Source organism: Erinaceus europaeus, chromosome 9 (genome assembly GCF_950295315.1).
Source record: "Erinaceus europaeus chromosome 9, mEriEur2.1, whole genome shotgun sequence".
In the NCBI taxonomy this organism is placed as follows: Eukaryota; Metazoa; Chordata; class Mammalia; order Eulipotyphla; family Erinaceidae; genus Erinaceus; species Erinaceus europaeus.
In genome coordinates this window covers 88,993,158-89,011,598 of record NC_080170.1, presented here as the reverse complement: position 1 = coordinate 89,011,598, position 18,441 = coordinate 88,993,158, and the positions used below count along the sequence as shown (strand labels likewise).

Sequence of the window (18,441 nt, the reverse complement as noted above, 5' to 3'; positions counted from 1 at the left end):
TGGACTGACCAGCTATGATTTACTTTTTCTAGTTTGCTGTTGCTAGTTCTGATGAATGTGACACTGTTTCTAAAGCTTTCAAAGATAGAATATGCTGCTCAGTCCTTGTACCGCCTCCACCTCCAAGAAGAGAAATTAAAGTAAGTCTTTTTTTGTTTTTTGTTAAGCCTCAACCTGTTTTTACTATATTATTTCAATAAGTCTCTGGCTATAGAAAGTATAGTTTTGGTTGGAAAGATTCTGGTTTGCTAACTGTTCTGTGGTCATGAAGTTTTATTTACTTTTTTATTTACTCTGCAAAATTATGGGGGCACTGATGATTTATAGAAACAAAAGACTGGAAACGATTCCCCTGATATATATATATATATATATATATACATATATATATATTGTAGGGGTCAGGTGATAGCATACCTGGTTGAGCACGCACGTTACCATGTTCCAAGACACAGGTTCAAGGCTCCTGTTCTCACACACAGGGGGAAAGCTTCACAGGTGGTGAAGCAGTACTGCAGGTCTCTCTCTTCCTTCCTCCTCCCACCCCACCTGTCTCCTGCCCCCTCCCTTTGTCCCAGTTCCTTCTCGATTTGTCTCTATACAATAAATATAATAAAGCATCAAAGTATTCTATTTTCATTAATGAGAAAGATAATGCTGCCAGAGGATTGAACTCAGGATCTCATGCATGAGAGTCTAATGCTTTATCTATTGTCCCACCTCCCGACTGCTCTCCTGATTTTTAAGATGGTGTTTTACTTTCAGTTTGGCTTCCGCTATGCTGTCAAGAGCAGATAACATTCAAAATAATAAAGACCAGGCCCATCATTTAAAAGGAATGCTACAAGACTCCATTGTGATGCTTGAACAGGTAGGTGTCTCCCAGGGTATCTAGAACTTTCACAGTGGTAGGAATCATGCTTGTCTGGCTGCAAGAGAACTTACTAAATAGTTATTTGAAGAGATTCTCCTCTTCGAGACAACTGCTCTTGCTGGTTCTATATTATACATATTACGTATATAATCGCTTGTGCTTTTTTTTTTTTGACAAAATGGAAGCATACTCTACACAATATTCTTTACCCTCTTTTTTTTCAGTTAGTATTATATTTGAAAGATGTTTTTATAACAGCATATGTGTGTGCTTAGGATTTTTTACTTAAAAAGATACATACCTGCATACTCCATTATTATTACTGTTGTTTTTTTGTTTTAAGATAGAGGCAGAAACACTGAACAAGAGAGTAAAAAAGAGACCACAACACCAAAGCTTCCTTCAGTGTGGTTTGGGTCAGGCTCAAGCCTGGGTTTCATACATGGCATAGCAGCACACAATCCAAGTGAGCTCTTCTGCTGGCCCACTTATATATATATATATATATATTTATTAGTAATTTAATAATGATTTACAAGATTACATGAATACAGTCCCAAGCTTCAGCAACCACCAAAGTCTTGTGACACAGACCCCTCCAACCCTCAAGGATATAGCTCTCACAGTGTCTCAGAGACAATTTGGTCACTTTTTTTTTTTTTTTTTTTGCAAGTTCATGTGTTTTAGTTCTCTTTATTCCACATAGGACTGAAACCATCCAGTAGTTGTCTTTGATTTTATCTGCTATCCATGTATCTTGGAGATATTTGCATATCAGTCTGTAAAACATTTCTTCTTTTTTCTTATGTATATATCTTATATATGTCATAAGTATATGGCTAGATAGCACAATATATTTCTTTTCTGTGTGCAGGATATTTCTAAGTCTAAGGAGACACTAATTCATTATGAACTTTAAACTGACTCACTGCAGACTATTGTGTACTTTTGCTTTCAGGTATATATTTTGCCCTAATTTATGAATACATGTGAACATATGCTCTATCTCATGGGACCTGGTCTATATCTAGGTTTTGGGACTTTGTTAGGAAGTGAACCTCCTGGAATGGAATTAGAGAATACCATGAAAGGAAAGTTCTCACCTGAGTAATGAGGGTGAAGGGTTGACATTCCATGTCTGATGTCTCTGGACACAGTCTGAATTGAAGCATGCTGAAGTGGTACTCCTTGAGTTGATTAGGTTGGGATCGGTGGTTGCAATATCATTTGGTATGAATTGAGAGAAGCATGCAGGAAAGTGAGCCCCACCCTAGAGGTTCCAGGACTGGGGAAATATGGGCTCTAAAGAGGAAGTGGGAGGATCCTGCTGTCTTAGGGTTTAAGAAGACAATAGATAGTTATTACTATAATCACATTATTTGACAGTTGGGTTAACTTTGAAATATCCCTTTGTTAGGATTTGCTGTATCATACACAACATCACCATAATTTATGTCCTTTGACATTATTTGTATATAGCTGTGCCACCGGTTGCTTCTGTTCTCCCTGGCCTAAGCTTTTAAGAGAGTCAACATATCAAAGACTCAGCTTATATATTAAAAAGACTCAGTCTATGCTTTAAAAAGTTTGAGACATTCAATCAACTTTTCCCTCTTATATTAATTAAATAGTGATTTATATGACCACAGATTGACAGGAGTGTACATAAACACCATTCCCACCACCAAAAGACTGTGTCTCATCCCACCCCTGCCCTGGGAAGCCAACATCCACCCTCACCCTCAACCTAGGGTTTTACTTTGGTGCCCTACTCCAAATTTAGTCAAACCCTGCTTTTACTTTCCCTTTCTGTTCTTTTTTCTCAGCTTCTGGAGTATTTAATCTTCTATTGCTATTGTATAAATGTTCTCTCATAATCTTTACACTAGAGATTCTTTTTTATTATTTCTTTATTGGGGGATTAATGTTTTACAGTCAACAGTAAATACTATAGTTTGTACATGCATAACATTTCTCATTTTTCCACGTAACAATACAACCCCCACTATGTCTTCTGCTATCCGGTTCTAGGACCTGAGCTCCCCTCCCACTGCTACCCCAGAGTCTTTTACTTTGGTGCAATACACCAACTCCAGTCCAAGTTCTGCTTTATACTAGAGATTCTAACAGTGAGGAAACCACTGCAATTTCAGAAACCATTTAAGAAATAAGCATTTCACTTTGGATACTTTGAGAAGTTGGCCAATGAAGTGGCAGAACACAGAGTAATACATTGTAAAGAGAAGTGCAGTAAAACTGCAAATGGAAAGAACGCTGGTGCAGTCATACTGATATCGATCCATAGAAGTCAGGTGATTTGTACACAGTCTTTTATTTGGGCACCAGAGTTATATATATATATAGTAAGTGTAAATTTTGGGCATAAAAATAAGCAAAAATATTTAAGCAATCTGATTTTGAAAGTTAGTTTTCTTTGCAGTTGAAGACCTCACTCATCATGCTTCAGAGAACCTTTGATTTGCTCAATAAGAGTAAGACGGGCATGGCTGTTGAAAGCTTGTGATCATGAAAAAATGAAATTGTAGAGATATTTGGAATTGAAAAGAAACATCTAGAAGAAACCAGAGAATGAAGGATTTTAATTGGCACAGTAACATTTCCATATTTTCTCATTATAGGTACTTCCAATATGAACATTTATTTTAATAACATTTCTTTTGTAGTCTCCAATGGCCTTAAGAATTCATTTTACTTCATATACATAATTCTAAGCTGTGAATTTCTTCAGTGAACCATGAAATACATTGTGAATTTGAATTTCTGTGATACAAAGAGAAAATGAAACACTCTGAACTGGGTGGCATGGCCTCATTTTTTCTTTAACTTTATTTATTTATTCTATTTAATAGGACAGAGAGAAATTGAGAGGGAGTGGGGATAGGGAGGGAGACAGAGAGATACCTGCAGCACTGTTTCACTGTCGTGAAGCTTTCTCTCTGCAGATGAGGTCTGGGGTGCGGTGGAGCAGGGGGAGCTGGCTTAATGCCCGACACTGGGGTACATGTTAACACATGCTTGTACATGATAACACATGCACTTAGACACCACCAGCCCCACCAGCTCCCCTCCCCATGGACTCATTTTTATAGTGAGGTCTGATGTTCAAAATTCTACCTGTTAGTGCAGAATAAAAGTGCCCAATAGACTGCTTTCATAGTTGAGATACATTCAAGAGGCTGGTAGTGACAATATTAGAAGAAAACTCCTAAATCACTACTAATTTTGAGGGTAAGCTTTTAGGCATATATTGAGACATGCCTAGGTTTGTGAACTGTAAATAGTCCACTGTCTTCATTTAATTTGTAAAATTAGTAGTCGAACCTTGTGAATCTGCATGATGATTGTGATTATCTGAAAAGGTTCTTCAACCATGTTGTATCTTTAAGAAAGAATGAATTCTTTTACTTCAGAGAGCTACCAGTGGTGAGATTCTCTTGCCTTTTCATGCATCAAATGGCAGAAGTCAATTTCCACAAAAGGAACACATTGGATACTAGCATTCAAAATGAAGGACCATGCTGAGCTTCAAAAACCAGATTATGTTAAAATCTGGGCATTCTGTGACAGATCAAATGAATACTTGAACTAAGCTTAGCTTCAAATTAGCAGTCTCTCATGGTGGAAGTGAGCCATCTGGTTGAATATAATGTCTGGATTAATTTTTAACAGATATGGATGGCTTCATTTATTCATTGTGTGTGTCTTCTTTTAGTCCATAAATTATAAGTTAGATGCAAGTTTTGTTCTTTAGTAAACACTTTTGGGGGCATTATGTCTCAGTACGAGTGTACTAACTAAAGTTGTTAGTCAAACACAAGTTTTGACTCATAAAAAGTTTTTAGGCGTGAGTCCCGCTGTAGTGCAGTGGGTTAAGCGCACATGGCAGTGAAACCCAAGGACCGCCAAAATGATCCCGGTTCTAGCCCCCTGGCTCCCCACCAGCGGGAAGGTCGCTTCACAAATGATGAAGCAATCTGCAGGTGTCTAAGTAAAATAATAATAATAAAAATAAACAACAAAAAAGTTTTTAGGCATATATCTTCAATACAAGTGATGTCACTAGAACAAGAGATACAACAATTTATACGTATTCTTTGAACAACTGCTGCCTTTGGTTAAATGTGTCGTCTCCTCCCACCCCCACTCCGACCTGCATAGGGTCACTGAAGCCACTTAGGATTGCTAAAGTCACTCTGAGATATCTGCAGGGAACAAAAGTATTGACTCACTTAGAGAGCAAATAGTTTTCTCTGAGTGAATCCCCACAATCCTATTTTGGGGACACCAGTGTACCCACCTGAGGTAGGGAGTGCTGATTGAGCAAGATTTATGAAATGTCTGGCAAGAGTGACTGAATTATAAGCTCGAAATATTTTTTTTTAAGTTTAAAACATAACATACCTCGAAAATTACCAAAGTTGCTTTGTAAGCTAAATTTGTATGTATGCGAGGCTCAATTAATTGTAAATTAAGTTTATATAAGTTGAATGTGAATAAAATCCAAAATGTCTGCGTTGTGTTTTCTTCTTTGTGTCATATGCTTTACATTGGTTTGTTCTAGCCCTCCCCCGCCAAGAGAATTGGATCAGTCCTATTAATTTCGTGGACCTGCTTGGCCCCGCCCCAAGGAACCCCGGGAGAGGATTCCTGAGTTCGAGAGTGACAGAGTTCCAGAGTTCCTGAGTTCGTTCGAGAGTTTCAGGGTTACAGAGTAAGAGAGAGTTCCAGTGTGCCAGAGTTTCAGAGGGTTCCCGAGTTCGAGAGTGCGAGAGTTTCAGAGGGTTCCCGAGTACGAGAGTTCGAGAGTTCCTGAGTTCGAGAGTAAGGGAGAGGGTTCCTGAATTCCAGAGAAAAAGAGGGAGTGCTTGCGCTGCCGCAAAGAGACAGCAGAGTTCTGTTTGGTGATTAGTTTGTCTTAGTTTATGAATAGTTGTTCCTGAATAAAGAAATACAGCTTCCCTGCCCAGCCGTTGTCTCCGCGTCTCTGTTCACCGCCGTGAAGCAAGCTACCCGCCCAGCAAGAGCCTTCCGGAATATTAACTACAAGCTTCCCTGCGCAGCCGTTGTCTCCGCGTCTCTGTTACCGTCGTGAAGCTAACCCGCCCGGCAAGAGCCTTCCGAATTTTAACAACAAATGGAGCCCAACGTGGGGCACTCTAAAACTAGAAAGCCTGCTGGGATGAAATGTGCAAAAATAAAGTAAGGCAAATAGTTTGAAATAAGCAGGTTGCTAGGAAAAAGAAGGTACTAAATATGGTATTATTCTGGTCTAATGCAGAGACTGCTTGCCAGCAATCAGGAAAATGAACAAGTTGGAAAAATTAACAGGTCAGGGGCAGTGAGGGGGCCTTTAAAACAAGCTTACAGAATTTGCAGGCGGTACCTCTGTACCCTTTCACTGTGGAGAGCTCCCCTACCGCCTGCCTGTTGCTGTCGTCTGATGGAAGGCTGTCACACCCACGAGTCAGTACTCTCGTCCTCGGTGTCCCGGGGTTCCCAGCAGTTTGGTCTCTGCCTCCTCTGGACCCGGGGATTTCGGAAGCTGCCGCGCCCACGCGCTGCCCATTGGGGCGGGCCGGCCGGCCGCCCTGGGGGCGGGACAGCGGTGCCGCTGGGACCCGCTCCCAGGAGCCGGTTCCCTCTTCCCTTCTTCCCCTCCGTGCCAGTGCCCGGGGTGGGGCCCTGCCTGCGGGCTGTGCGGGGCTGCGGGCGGCGCACGTGCGGGCTGGCGGGCGGGGATCCCCGGCGCCGGGGGCGGGGCACCCGGAAGCGCGCGGACCTGCTGCGCTGAGCCCCGCGGACCGGGGGCGACCGGGACTGAGCTGGGGAGCCGGAGAGCGTGCATCGTGCCCCGGCCACTGGGGGGCTGTGGTCACAGGTGGGCGCAGCGGAGCACAGCCGGGGTGCCCGGGACTCCAGCCATCAACGCCGGGAGCCCCGTGGAGCAGAGATCCAAAGAAGGTGCACGCCTCCCGGGAAGCCTAGCCTTGTCGCTCGGTGCACAGCGCTCTGGCTGCAGCCCCACCTCGGCTCTAAGCGCAGGTAACTTCCTTCCCAAGGTCATTCTTCGGGCGGGGCGGCTCCAGCGGACCGCCCACGTTCTCCGGATTGGCAGGGGCTGGAGAAGCGCCCCTGGCGCGGAGTCGGAGGAGCCCGGCTGGACGGCAACCCCGAGCGCTGCCGGGGCTTCAGGTAGTCTCCCGGAGACCAGAGCCCGGGCCCTCATAGCCCATGCTGCTTCGCCTCTCCCTGCAGCCCTAGGGCTTAGTTTCCGCCCGCGCCGGGCTTCGGGCGGGGACCGCTCGGTCCTCCCGAGCCGGCACCGCAGGTGCGCGAAGCTGCCTGCGCCCTGGCTGTCCCGGGCCGCGTGGTCGGCTGTCGCCATGGGAACCGCTGGTGCCCTGACTGCACCTGCACTCAGTGGGAAGGGGCGCTGAAGGCTCTTCCGAGCCCAGGAGCCAACCTTCGAGGTCGCTGTCTGGCCACGCGGTGCTACAAAATCCCGATTAAAAACAGGACCCCTTCCTTTTTTTTTTTTTTTTTTTAATTTTCTCAGGCGTTGGTGGTTAATCCTAGAGAGAGGTGTGGATGTGTTTACAAGATGTGAGTTTTGTGATTTCCATTTTTACCTTCTGAGGGCTGCGTAAGCCTCATAGTGACAGGTGCAAATCATGACACCGAAGAGCAGTATGAAGTCCGTGAAGAAAAACAAAGCGGAAGAACCTGAATTGGAGCCCCTGTGCTGCTGCGAGTATATAGATCGAAATGGGGAAAAGAACCACGTGGCTGCTTGTTTGTGTGATTGCCAAGATCTGGATGAAGGGTGTGATAGGTAAGAGCAGAGTGTTTCTTGAAGCTAACTGTACTGGCCCTTTTGAGAACGACCATATCTAATTTCAGATTAGAACACTGGATTTTGTTCTTGATTCTACTTCCAAAAATCTAAAATTGAGAACTGCCTTCTATGTTGTGGGAGGATTTATAAAGATGAGTTACTGGGTTATTTAAAAATAATTTGTTACGCACAACTGTACTCTTTACTAGATGATGATGGTGGTGCTGCTGGTGTTGGTGGTGATGATGATTTTGCCTAATGGGAGAAGATGGTGGAGAGGACAAGTAGATAAAGGGATAGTGGGCAAATTAAATGTATAAAAAATAATAAAATGCAGACCAGCAGAATCAAAGTTTGAAATGAACCCATTAGTTCAAGAAAGTTTCTACATTCTCAGTTGTCTCAGCATTTAGTGACTGACTGCTTGGAACTCATTGCACCTGAACACAAGGCCTTGAGATCTGACAGATTATTTCCTGCTGTTGGGCTTAGTCTGATCTCTTGTTTTGGGAGAGTGAATCCAGCCAGAAGTATTGTACCTCCTTTGAACTGTGAGCAGCAGCAATATTGCTGTGATTGAGCCTATTGTATTTGGTTTTAATTTTCATCATTATCTCCAGTGGTGAAAATTACTAACTAGAAAAATAATTTTTAAGATGATTGAAAATTAAAAAAAATCTTTTTAATATGTATTTATTTATTTTCCCTTTTGTTGCCTATCATTGTTGTTATTGCTGTCGTCATTGTTGGATAGGAAAGAGAGGAATGGAGAGAGGAGGGGAAGACAGAGAGGGGGAGAGAAAGATAGACACCTGCAGACTTACTTCACCGCCTGTGAAGCGACTCCCCTTGCAGGTGGGGAGCCGGGCGCTCAAACCAGAATCCTTATGCTGGTCCTTGTGCTTTGTGCCAAGTGTGCTTAACCCGCTGTGCTACTGCCCGACTCCCAATGATTGAAAAATTATCAGAGACCTGGTTTATGTATTTTTCATAACCTGGTTTATATATTTTTCTAAATAACTGTATATTTAAGATGGTTATATAGATAACATGCCATGGAGAGATTAAGGTATTGGGAACTTGCTTTTTCCTTTGTTTCTCATATAAAAAATTTCTTTGCAGCAGCTAGTTGCTCACTAGAACTTGGTGTATCAGTCTGGTCCTGAAAAGCATTCGTTGGACACTGCTATAGTTTAGTAGCAAAACTGACTCCTGGAGACTCCATAACGCCTTTGTAATTCTTTCTTGACAGTGTCTATATAGAGTTTTTGCACAGGTACCTTTAAAAACAAGTTCTTCAGACTTATATTCTGAGAAAACGGGGCACTTTGCATTAAGGAATGGAGGGACAGCACAGTTTCCATAGCCTCCATCACTCAAAACTTAGGTCTTCCATCAACCTTCCAATTTTTCCTTCTTCCTGTCCCCTTTGGGACCTGTGCTGTCCCTAAGTTAACTTCTCTGCTGTCTCCCATAGTGAAGACTGATTCACTGTGTTCACTATGTTCACTGTGTTCACTGTCCCTCTGCTCTGTGTGATTATACACACACACACATGCACACACAGAGATATATAGGCATGAGGGGAAGAGACAGGCCAGAGCACTGTTTTGTTATTTTATGTGGTTCAGGGATCAAACCCACAGCCTCACACATGCATAGCACGAACTCCTAACACTAAACCTTTTTTTTTTTTTTTGTATTTAAGCTATTTATTTCCTTAATTAGCCCAAGTGTGAAAAAAAAAATTAGTAAGCACCATGTGTGCACTCAGCCCAGTTATATGAGTCTTGCTAGTCTTTTCTCTTCTTTATGCACCCCTACCCCAGCTAGACTGGTTTACTCCTTGACAGTGTCTGGGCCCAGGACAGGCTTTCTGCTGTAGAGAAAAAAGGTATCCAACAGGAATAACTTTTCTCCCTTTCTCTCCACCTGAATAAGTACTAGCTAGTCATTGAGGTCAAGCACAGCACACACCTTTGGATGACTTCACCCTAAAGTCTTCATTATCTGAGCATTCCTTACGATATTTGAACATGATATCTCTTTGGATGGTTTAACTGCTTTGTCAGTTATCTAGTATTTTTTGAATTCTCTTGTCTTCAGGGCTAGAATTATGAATTTTCTTTTTGAGATTTTGAGAGTCTTTATACTCACCTTTTTCTAAACAGTGTTTTTATAAAACCTGTATATTCCTATAGATTTATATTGTAAAGAAATCATCTTACCTGTTAAATTTCTTTTTTTTTAATCTTTAAAATCTTTTAAAAGATTTTATTTATTTATTTATTTATTTATTTATGAGAAAGATAGAGAGAGAAAGAACCAGACATCACTCTGGCACATGTGCTGTTGGGGATCGAAGTCAGGACCTTATGCTTGAGAGTTCAAAGCTTTATTACTGCACCACTTCCCGGACCACCCTGTTAAATTTCTACATGTATCTTGCTTGTATTAAAAAATAATATTGGGGAAGGGGGGATAGTGTAATGGATATGCAAAAAGACTTTTCTATCTGAGACTCCCTAAGTCCCAGGTTCAATCCCCTGTACTGCTATACTCTGGTAAAAACAAGCAAATGTGAGTAGGGAGGGAAACAGTTCAACTGGCAGAGCTCAGGATTTTTATGTCTGAGGGTCCTGCAGCACCACATATATTGCAGTGGTATCCTGGCTTCTTTTTCATTCACTGTCTGTCTCATGTGCAACTCTCTGTATAAAATATATATTGCAGGGGAAATAGCATAATGGTAATGCAAATAGACTCAGATCTAAGGTTCAATCCTCCTGTACCACCATAAACCAGAACTGAGGAGTACTTTGGTAAAATAATAATAATAATATCTTTAAAATACTTGAATCTGTGAAACTTTTGTTTAATAATAAGGAGATAGGATACTTGACTTTTGATGTCCTTTTTCATTTGTCCTGCTATTCAACTTACAGTGATTTTTAATTCTGCAAACTCATATGAAGTACCTTTTCTTTATGCTTTTTTTTTTTTTTTCTGAATAGATGGATTACATGTAAATCCATCCAGCCAGAAACTTGTGAAAGAATCATGGATACAATCTCTGATCGCCTCCGAATTCCTTGGCTTAGAGGAGCCAAAAAAGTCAACATTAGCATAATTCCCCCCCTCATCCTGCTGCCCATCTTCCTTCAAGTGGCCTCCTGGCATTTCCTACTGGGGGTAGTGGTTTTGACCTCACTTCCTGTGCTGGCCCTGTGGTACTACTACCTCACTCACAGAAGGAAAGAACAGACTCTCTTTTTCCTCAGCCTTGGACTGTTCTCTCTGGGCTACATGTACTATGTGTTCCTGCAGGAAGTGGTGCCCCAAGGGCATGTGGGGCCTACTCAGTTGGCTCTTCTTACCTTCGGGTTACTTCTGATACTCTTCGCCTTGTACAGAGCCAAGAAGAATCCAGGCTACCTCAGACACCCAGCAAGCACTGACATATTTCTAAGCAGCAGCCAAACTGAATGCCTGAACAGAAAAGGGCAGAAGACCAAAGGGTTCCCTGGAGCAGACATGTCTGGAAGTCTCAACAACCGCATACCGAAGGATGATCTGAAAGGTTCTTTCTGGATGTTGGGAGGAAGCCCCACCAAGGTGAAGGAGGACTGGTGTGCGAAATGCCAGCTGGTGCGACCAGCCCGGGCATGGCATTGCCGGATATGTGGCATCTGTGTAAAGAGGATGGATCATCATTGTGTCTGGTATGTTGGAAATTTCCAAGACTTGCAAAATGTAAATTTACTTTAAGATTTTCTACTTTTGAGCTGTGTTTGATCTTCCTTTGTGTAGCTCTAAAATTCCCGTTCTCAGCTTTATACCTTGTAAGATATTTGTGGGCTGTTATGATGTTCCCACTTAGTCATCAATTTTTCAAGTTTTACAAATTTAGTCCCTTCAGTCATCTCCTGAAGGTGTTCCGTTTTTTTTTTATTTCTCTTTTGAACTACTCCTTATCTATCACTTTCTTTATGAAAGAGAAGAATTGACTATATATTTAAATACATGATTTATCAGAATCCATATAGGTATATTTCCTAGTACTAGTTCTTTTGAGCACAGCTCAAGAAAGCTTCCCATATACTTAGGTGAGTCTTATCCTCTCACTTTTTATTCTTAGTCTTTTTGATTCCTAGTCTACCTGATTGAGTTGGAACTTTACCAGTGTTCCCTGTAGAGAGATAGGCTTTTTTGATACCTGCTGATGGCCATTGGCATGTGAGGACACTTAAAATCCGTAAGATATAAAGTGCAACTTTGGGGCTGGGTGGTGGCATATGTTATGCTCAGGGATTCTGATTCAAAGCCCCCAGTTCTATCTGCAGGGAGGCAGCTTCATGAAAAGTGAAGCAGTGCTATAGATCTCTCTCTCTCTCTCTCTCTCTTTCTCCCTCTCTCCCTCTTTATATTTCCATCTTCTCTACTGATTCCTTTCTGACTGTTTTTATCCAATAAATAAAACATTTTTAAAAATGAAAGTGCAGTTTTTCTATTCTTTTTAAAAAATTTTTGTATTTATTTTTAATGAAAGAGATATATAGAGAGAAAAAAGAAAGACACACACACATACACAACACACACACACACACACACCCAGAGCACTGCTCAGTCTTAGCATATAATGGTGCTGGGGAGTAAACCTGGGACCTCAGAACCTCAGGCATGTGAGTCTTTTGCGTAATTATTATGTTGTCTTCCTGGTCTTCAGCATTTTTTTCTTGACTAAAGCACCACTCAGCTCTAGCTTATGGTACTGGGGATTGAACTTGGGACTCTGGAGCCTGAAGGATGAAAGTCTTTTTGCAGAACTATGATGCTGTCTCTCTGACCCTTATTGAATAAATCTAAAGGGAAGTGAGTCCATATGAATGCTGTAAGTTTATGTTAGCAACTTCGTTGCTTTTGAGGATGATGTAGTCAATGAATTAATAATGTCTTTTATGACTACGGTTCTGACCATGTAGCATATCTCCCCTTCAGATGAGAACTCAGGAGAAGAAGATAAAGATGCAGAAAGCTAGGAGCATAGTGAAAGTGCAGCACTCAAGTGCGGGGACAGATCTCTCTCTTTCTTCCTCCATCTCCATCTTTTTTTTTTTTTTTTTAAGATTTTGTTTATTTATTAATAAGAAAGATAGGAGGAAAGAGAGAAAGAACTCTGGTATATGTGCTGCCGGGGATTGAACTTGGGATCTCATTCTTGAGAGTCCAGTGTTTTCTCCACTGTGCCACTTCCCAGATCGCTCTCATTCTCTGTCTCCATCTCTATCTCCATCTCTCATGCAAGAGCACAGAGCCCTGTCCCACTGGCCATGGAATACCACTCATCTTTGTCCTTGTCACTTTTATATGGCCAGGGCTCTAACACAGGGCCTTATCAGGCAAGATCCATTAAAATGTAGGTTTGGGGGCTGGGTGGTGGCATAACTCAGTAAAGCATACAGGTTACTATGCTCAAGGATCCAGGTTCAAGACTCTAGTTCCCCACTTGCAGGAGGGAAGCTTCATGAACAGTGGAACAATGCAGCAGGTGTCTTTCTCTCCTGCTCTTGCCATTTCCTCTGAATTTCTATCTGTTCTGTTAAAAAACAAGTATGTCTGACAGCCTCTTCTTCAAGGCAGAGTGCTTGTCATGCCTGCTTGAGGCGTTGGGTTTGATACTTGTTTTGACGGAGCAGTATTCTGGTCTTTCTCTGGTTACATCAATAAGTAAATAAATGATCTCTGCCCACGGGGGCATCCACTGTGCCAATCTGTTCTATCTTGTGAGTGGCCACGACACAGAACTCTTCTCCTGATAAGCAGTCTGCATATTATTGAATTGCCCTCTGCACTCCAGCATGCTTTGTACCTTCTCAGGATCTTTTTATTAATATATATGTTGAATGCATATTTTCTTATAGGGTACAATACTTCTTATTTAGTATTTTTAAGTTTTCATGATTGTGACAATCACCCCTTATCATGATGATTACAATATTAACTCTAACATTGTTAACCAGAATAACTAGGTGATAGACTTCACTTATCAATAGTTATAAAGCCAGATTCTGCTTTTTACTTAGTCTTGACCTTAAGTGAGTGCTGGGGATCTCCCTTTACAAAGAGCTAAGAGTTACAGTGATGTCTTTCAGCAGGTAAGCTTTCGATTTTCCTAAAACTGAAAGAGAATTTACTTGAAATTCACGCTCACTCTGTTTTTAAAGTTCTCTTGTTTATTATGTAAGTTTATATAGAGAACTTTTTGAAATGTATGTGCTTTTCTCCCCCTCCCCCCCCCTGCTGTTTTGAGGATAAATAGCTGTGTTGGAGAATCAAATCATCAAGCATTTATACTTGCCCTTTTGGTCTTCTTGCTTACCTCGGTGTATGGGATAACGCTGACCTTGGACACCATTTGCAGAGAGAGAAGTGTCTTCACAGCTCTCTTCTACTGCCCTGGAGTCTATGCAAATTACAGGTAAAAATATGAATACAACAGTACAAAGGTCCATGGGAGAAAGAAAAGCTGTTGCCATTAATGTAATGGACTATGATTTGCTACTGGAAAGGAATTCTCAGTGTAAATAGGACAGGCTATAAGGATTCTGGGTATCCCTAGAACTGCCAACACAATAATTGTGCAGTGCACAGGCATAGATTGTACCAAAAAAAAAAAAAAAAAAGGAATCATTGACCCTTAATTAAAAAGTGAGGAACCTATTGTTCTCCAAGTAGTACCAAGTGTAATCAGGTATCTTCCAGAGTCAGATGTCCAAGATAGGGAGTAAAACTAAAGTAATAATCTAGCAGGTCCAGGGTATGATGAAGCATGATTTAATTTAATTTAATTTTATTTTACCAGAGCACTGGTCAGATCTGGCGTGTGGTGGTGTAGGGGATTGAACCTGGGGCTTTAGAGCCTCAGGCATGAGAGTCTTTTTGCATAACCATCATGCTATCTACCCCACCCTCAGGTCCAGGGTATGGATATGGTCTAATTTGTCAAAAACAACAGGGAACTCCTCACTTCTATCTTGTTTTCCAGCCCAATTTCAGATTTACTACTTTTGACCCCTTTGTGAAATGGTTACAGTCTCTATAAACCTGTCTTCTTAACCTTCCTTAGCTTTTCTTATTCTATATATATAATTTTAATCACTTCATTATTGCTGTGTTATCTAGGCCAAAATTCTCTTAGGTATTATTAGGTTGGGGCACATTTAGGTATTTTGAAGCTCTCCATGCTTAAGCAAAAGCTGAAAACCTCAGCTTTGGCCCAGCCACCTCCTTCCCTAACGCCGTGAACTTCCTCAGAAGTTTTTGATCTTTGATCAAAAACTTTTGATCTTTGTTCCCTTTCTCCTATTACTGACCTCTGCCCCATGGTCTTTTCTTTTTCAGAACAATGCCCATATTAACTGTAGTATACTTTTGCAGGCATTTATTTATGTTCACTCATTCATGGGTAGATTTCCACATCTGTGGGCCAGGTGGTGGCACACCTGGTTGAGCGCACATGTTAAAATAAACAAAGACCTATGTTTGAGCCCCTGGTCCCATCTGCAGGGGGAAAGTTTTGCAAGTGGTAAAGCAGTGTTGCAGGTGTCTCTCTGTCTCTCTCCTCCCCTATCTCCTCCTCCCCTCTCACTTGATCCAACAAGTAAAGATAATTTAAAAAAAAAAAAAAAGAGACATCTGTGGGAACTATTAGGTTTGTTCTCCTCACTGGGAGTTCCTTTACCTTTTGTGTTCAATGTCTTAGTAGGTTGTGAAATTTATAGGAATAGTGTAGGTGGTCAGGGTCCTGCAGCAGAACATTCTGTATATTACTAAGCATGAGTTTTGTGGACATTCTGTGGACCACTCACAGGAAACAAGGAGACAGACTTTTCACTGATTCACTCCACTCTGTACAGGTGATTCAGTCACCTCAGTGGGTCTTGGTTTTCTTCATCTCGGTGGTGAGGAAGGGAGTGGGGTCCCCAAGGGTCCTTTCAACCTAAGAACTGAAGTTATCAAATGAGTTGTTTCCACGTTACTCTTCAATTGCAAGCTGTTTGATTGAAAATAATCAATTGAAAGATAATATTCTGTATCTGAAGCCTCTCATCAGGCTTATTAATGAGCTGAAAGGGGCTTTTCTGTCATGTGTCAATTCTGTTTGGCTTTTATAAACTAGATTTGCAATGTGATGGTATTCCTGCATTTCTTTTTTAAAAAATATTTATTTATTCCCTTTTGTTGCCCTTTGTTGTTTTTTTTTATTGTTGTAGTTATTATTGTTTTTGTCGTTGTTGGATAGGACAGAGAGAAATGGGGAGAGGAGGGAAAGACGGGGAAAAAAAGATAGACACCTGCAGACCTGCTTCACCACTTGTGAAGTGGCTCCCCTGCAGGTGGGGAGCCGGGGGCTCAAACCGGGATCCTCAGGCTGATCCTTCTGCTTTGCACCTCATGCGCTTAGCCCACTGAGCTACTGCCTAATTCGACTCCCTAGTCCTGTATTTCTTTAAGTTGAAAGCTTATAGTGTTGCGAGTTGTCTTAATGTATGTACATCAACATTCAACTGAAAAGAATGGAGATTAATATACTATCAGTACTGTTCCTGGGTTACCACCCACAGCTTCCTTGAGGACATTTATAGAAGTCTTATGACACCTTCATTTTCACCTGAGTTAACAATAATGTGGGAATTATTCATTCAACAAACAGATTCTGGATGCATAATATTATGTCAGCACTGTATGTGTTATGTAGGAGATACAAAATATTAAAATCAGTCCTTGCTGTCCTAATATAACCTACTAGGAAGAGCACAGATAAAACAGATATGTTAGTAGTCATCAGATAAGTTGGTTGTTAGTATCCTGACCGTAGAAAAATATTTCTCAGTTGGGATGGTTGTGGAAGGTGCCGAGGTCCTGAGTAAGTAACATCGACTACATGTGTAAATGTGAGAATGGGGACAGCTTCCCGTATGTGAAACAAATAGCAGTCAGTCCTCACCAGCCCTTTGCCGTTGCAGCTCTGCTCTGTCTTTCACCTGTGTGTGGTACTCTGTGATCATCACAGTGGGCCTGGCCTACATCTTCCTGATCCAGCTGATAAACATCAGTTACAATGTAACTGAGAGGGAAGTCCAGCAGGCCCTTCGGCAGAAGACTGGGCGCCGGCTCCTCTGTGGACTCATCGTGGACACAGGCCAGTACAACAGGGGCTTCCTGCGGAACTGGTACCAGTTCTCCACCCTGGGCACTCACCCGTTCCACCACCCTGCTGAGGACATTGTCTGAAGTGCCTTCTGTGTGGCTCTCAGAGGGATGGCTCCTCCTCCTGCTTCCTTCTGTTGTGCATTTCAGTGCTCACGCTGGATATTCGTTTTTATTCCCAATTTCTTCAAAGGCATTACAGGGCCATGCTCAGGTTCAGAGACTGGACTGGGAAGAAGTTATCTTTTTCTGACTTCACATTTCAGAGATTTTTTTTATATATTGAAGCAGTAAAAGTAAAGCCATTCCTTTCCAGTCACCTTGTTCACTAACTCTGTCACCAGAAGTTGAAAAGGATGTGGACTGCTAATGCACAAATTGATAAAAGCAATTCCTTTCTATTAGTATGGGAGAAAGAGTTTTGGATTAGCATAGTCTCTAGTCTCTCTTTCAATTCCTAATAGCCATGTGACCATTAGTGGAGTCACTTTCTGAGTCTCAGGTTCATCTGTAAAGTGGGGTACTGAGCCTGCCCCAATTACCTCGCTTAGTGATTGTGAGGGTCACGTGAGGGATGAACTATAATGGAAAGCACTGAAAGACAACAAAAGCACAGAGTATGAAGTATTATTAGAAAAATCCCAGGACTGAAAAAAAAATGCGAATCAGAATGTTGAAGCCAATATTCCTAGAGCAGTCAGTTTTTAGAACTTCAGAGTGGACAAAAAGATACCTAAATGCCATTTATACAGTTACAGGAATTTCTTTTTCTAAAATAGTAGGCATTAACTACTTATACAGGGAAATGACCTGATGGACTGAAAGAGCAGTTGATGAGGATTCTATTTAACGATTCTATTTATTGCTAGCATAATTTACAGTGACCGTGAGGTCAGGTGATGAGTTTTTATATATACCTAATTTCTTATGTATCCTGTTTGAACTTACTATAACGCCCATAGACATAATATTATTTATTTTTCCCCCTCCTATTTTTTATGTCTTACCTGGTAAGGTGCTAGCACACTTGTGATGGTAACTGGAACAAGAGAGAGAGCAGATTTTTTTTTTTTTTTTTTTCCTCCAGGGTTATTGCTGGGCTCGGTGCCTGCACCATGAATCCACCGCTCCTGGAGGCCATTTTTTCCCCCTTTTTGTTGCCCTAGTTGTTGCAGCCTAGTTGTGGTTATTATTGCCATTGTTGACGTTGCTTTGTTGTTGGATAGGACAGAGAGAAATGGAGAGAGGAGGGGAAGACAGAGAGAGAGGGGAGAGAAAGACAGACACCTGCAGACCCGCTTCACCGCCTGTGAAGCGACTCCCCTGCAGGTGGGGAGCCGGGGGCTCGAACCGGGATCCTTATGCCAGTTCCTGCGCTTTGCGCCACGTGCGCTTAACCCACTGCGCCACCGCCCGACTCCCCAGCAGATATTTTAATGGGAAAGACTTTACTGTCTTTCCTGGGTAGCAAGACTGATTAATATCAAGGGCTTGATTTTTT

The 18,441-nt window shown here is 41.9% G+C and overlaps 2 protein-coding genes across 6 annotated transcripts in view; both read left to right on the top strand.

Annotated features, from left to right (window-relative positions):
- The window catches only part of GRAMD1C (GRAM domain containing 1C), a 52,930-nt gene extending 49,237 nt beyond the window's left edge, over positions 1-3,693 (top strand). For all 3 annotated transcript variants that reach the window (XM_060198339.1, XM_007516319.3, XM_060198338.1), the window contains 3 exons: positions 33-140; positions 766-871; positions 3,315-3,693. In XM_060198339.1, the coding sequence (XP_060054322.1) occupies positions 33-140; positions 766-871; positions 3,315-3,398 (298 nt within the window). In that variant the 3' untranslated portion in view covers positions 3,399-3,693. The remainder of the gene's footprint in view (positions 1-32; positions 141-765; positions 872-3,314) is intronic.
- Positions 3,694-6,284: 2,591 nt separating this feature from the next.
- ZDHHC23 (zinc finger DHHC-type palmitoyltransferase 23) lies at positions 6,285-18,133 on the top strand. 3 transcript variants are annotated; one of them, XM_007516317.3, is made up of 6 exons: positions 6,285-6,856; positions 6,955-7,087; positions 7,533-7,727; positions 10,745-11,452; positions 14,041-14,208; positions 16,757-18,133. In XM_007516317.3, the coding sequence occupies exons 3-6, from the start codon at positions 7,567-7,569 to the stop codon at positions 17,022-17,024; spliced, it is 1,305 nt and encodes a 434-aa protein (XP_007516379.2). In that variant the 5' UTR covers positions 6,285-6,856; positions 6,955-7,087; positions 7,533-7,566; the 3' UTR covers positions 17,025-18,133. The 3 variants fall into 3 exon arrangements, with proteins under 3 accessions (XP_007516379.2, XP_016040739.2, XP_060054323.1); XM_016185253.2 differs by having other exon boundaries at positions 6,955-7,727; positions 14,050-14,208; XM_060198340.1 differs by having other exon boundaries at positions 6,955-7,727.
- The last annotated feature ends 308 nt before the right edge of the window (positions 18,134-18,441 follow it).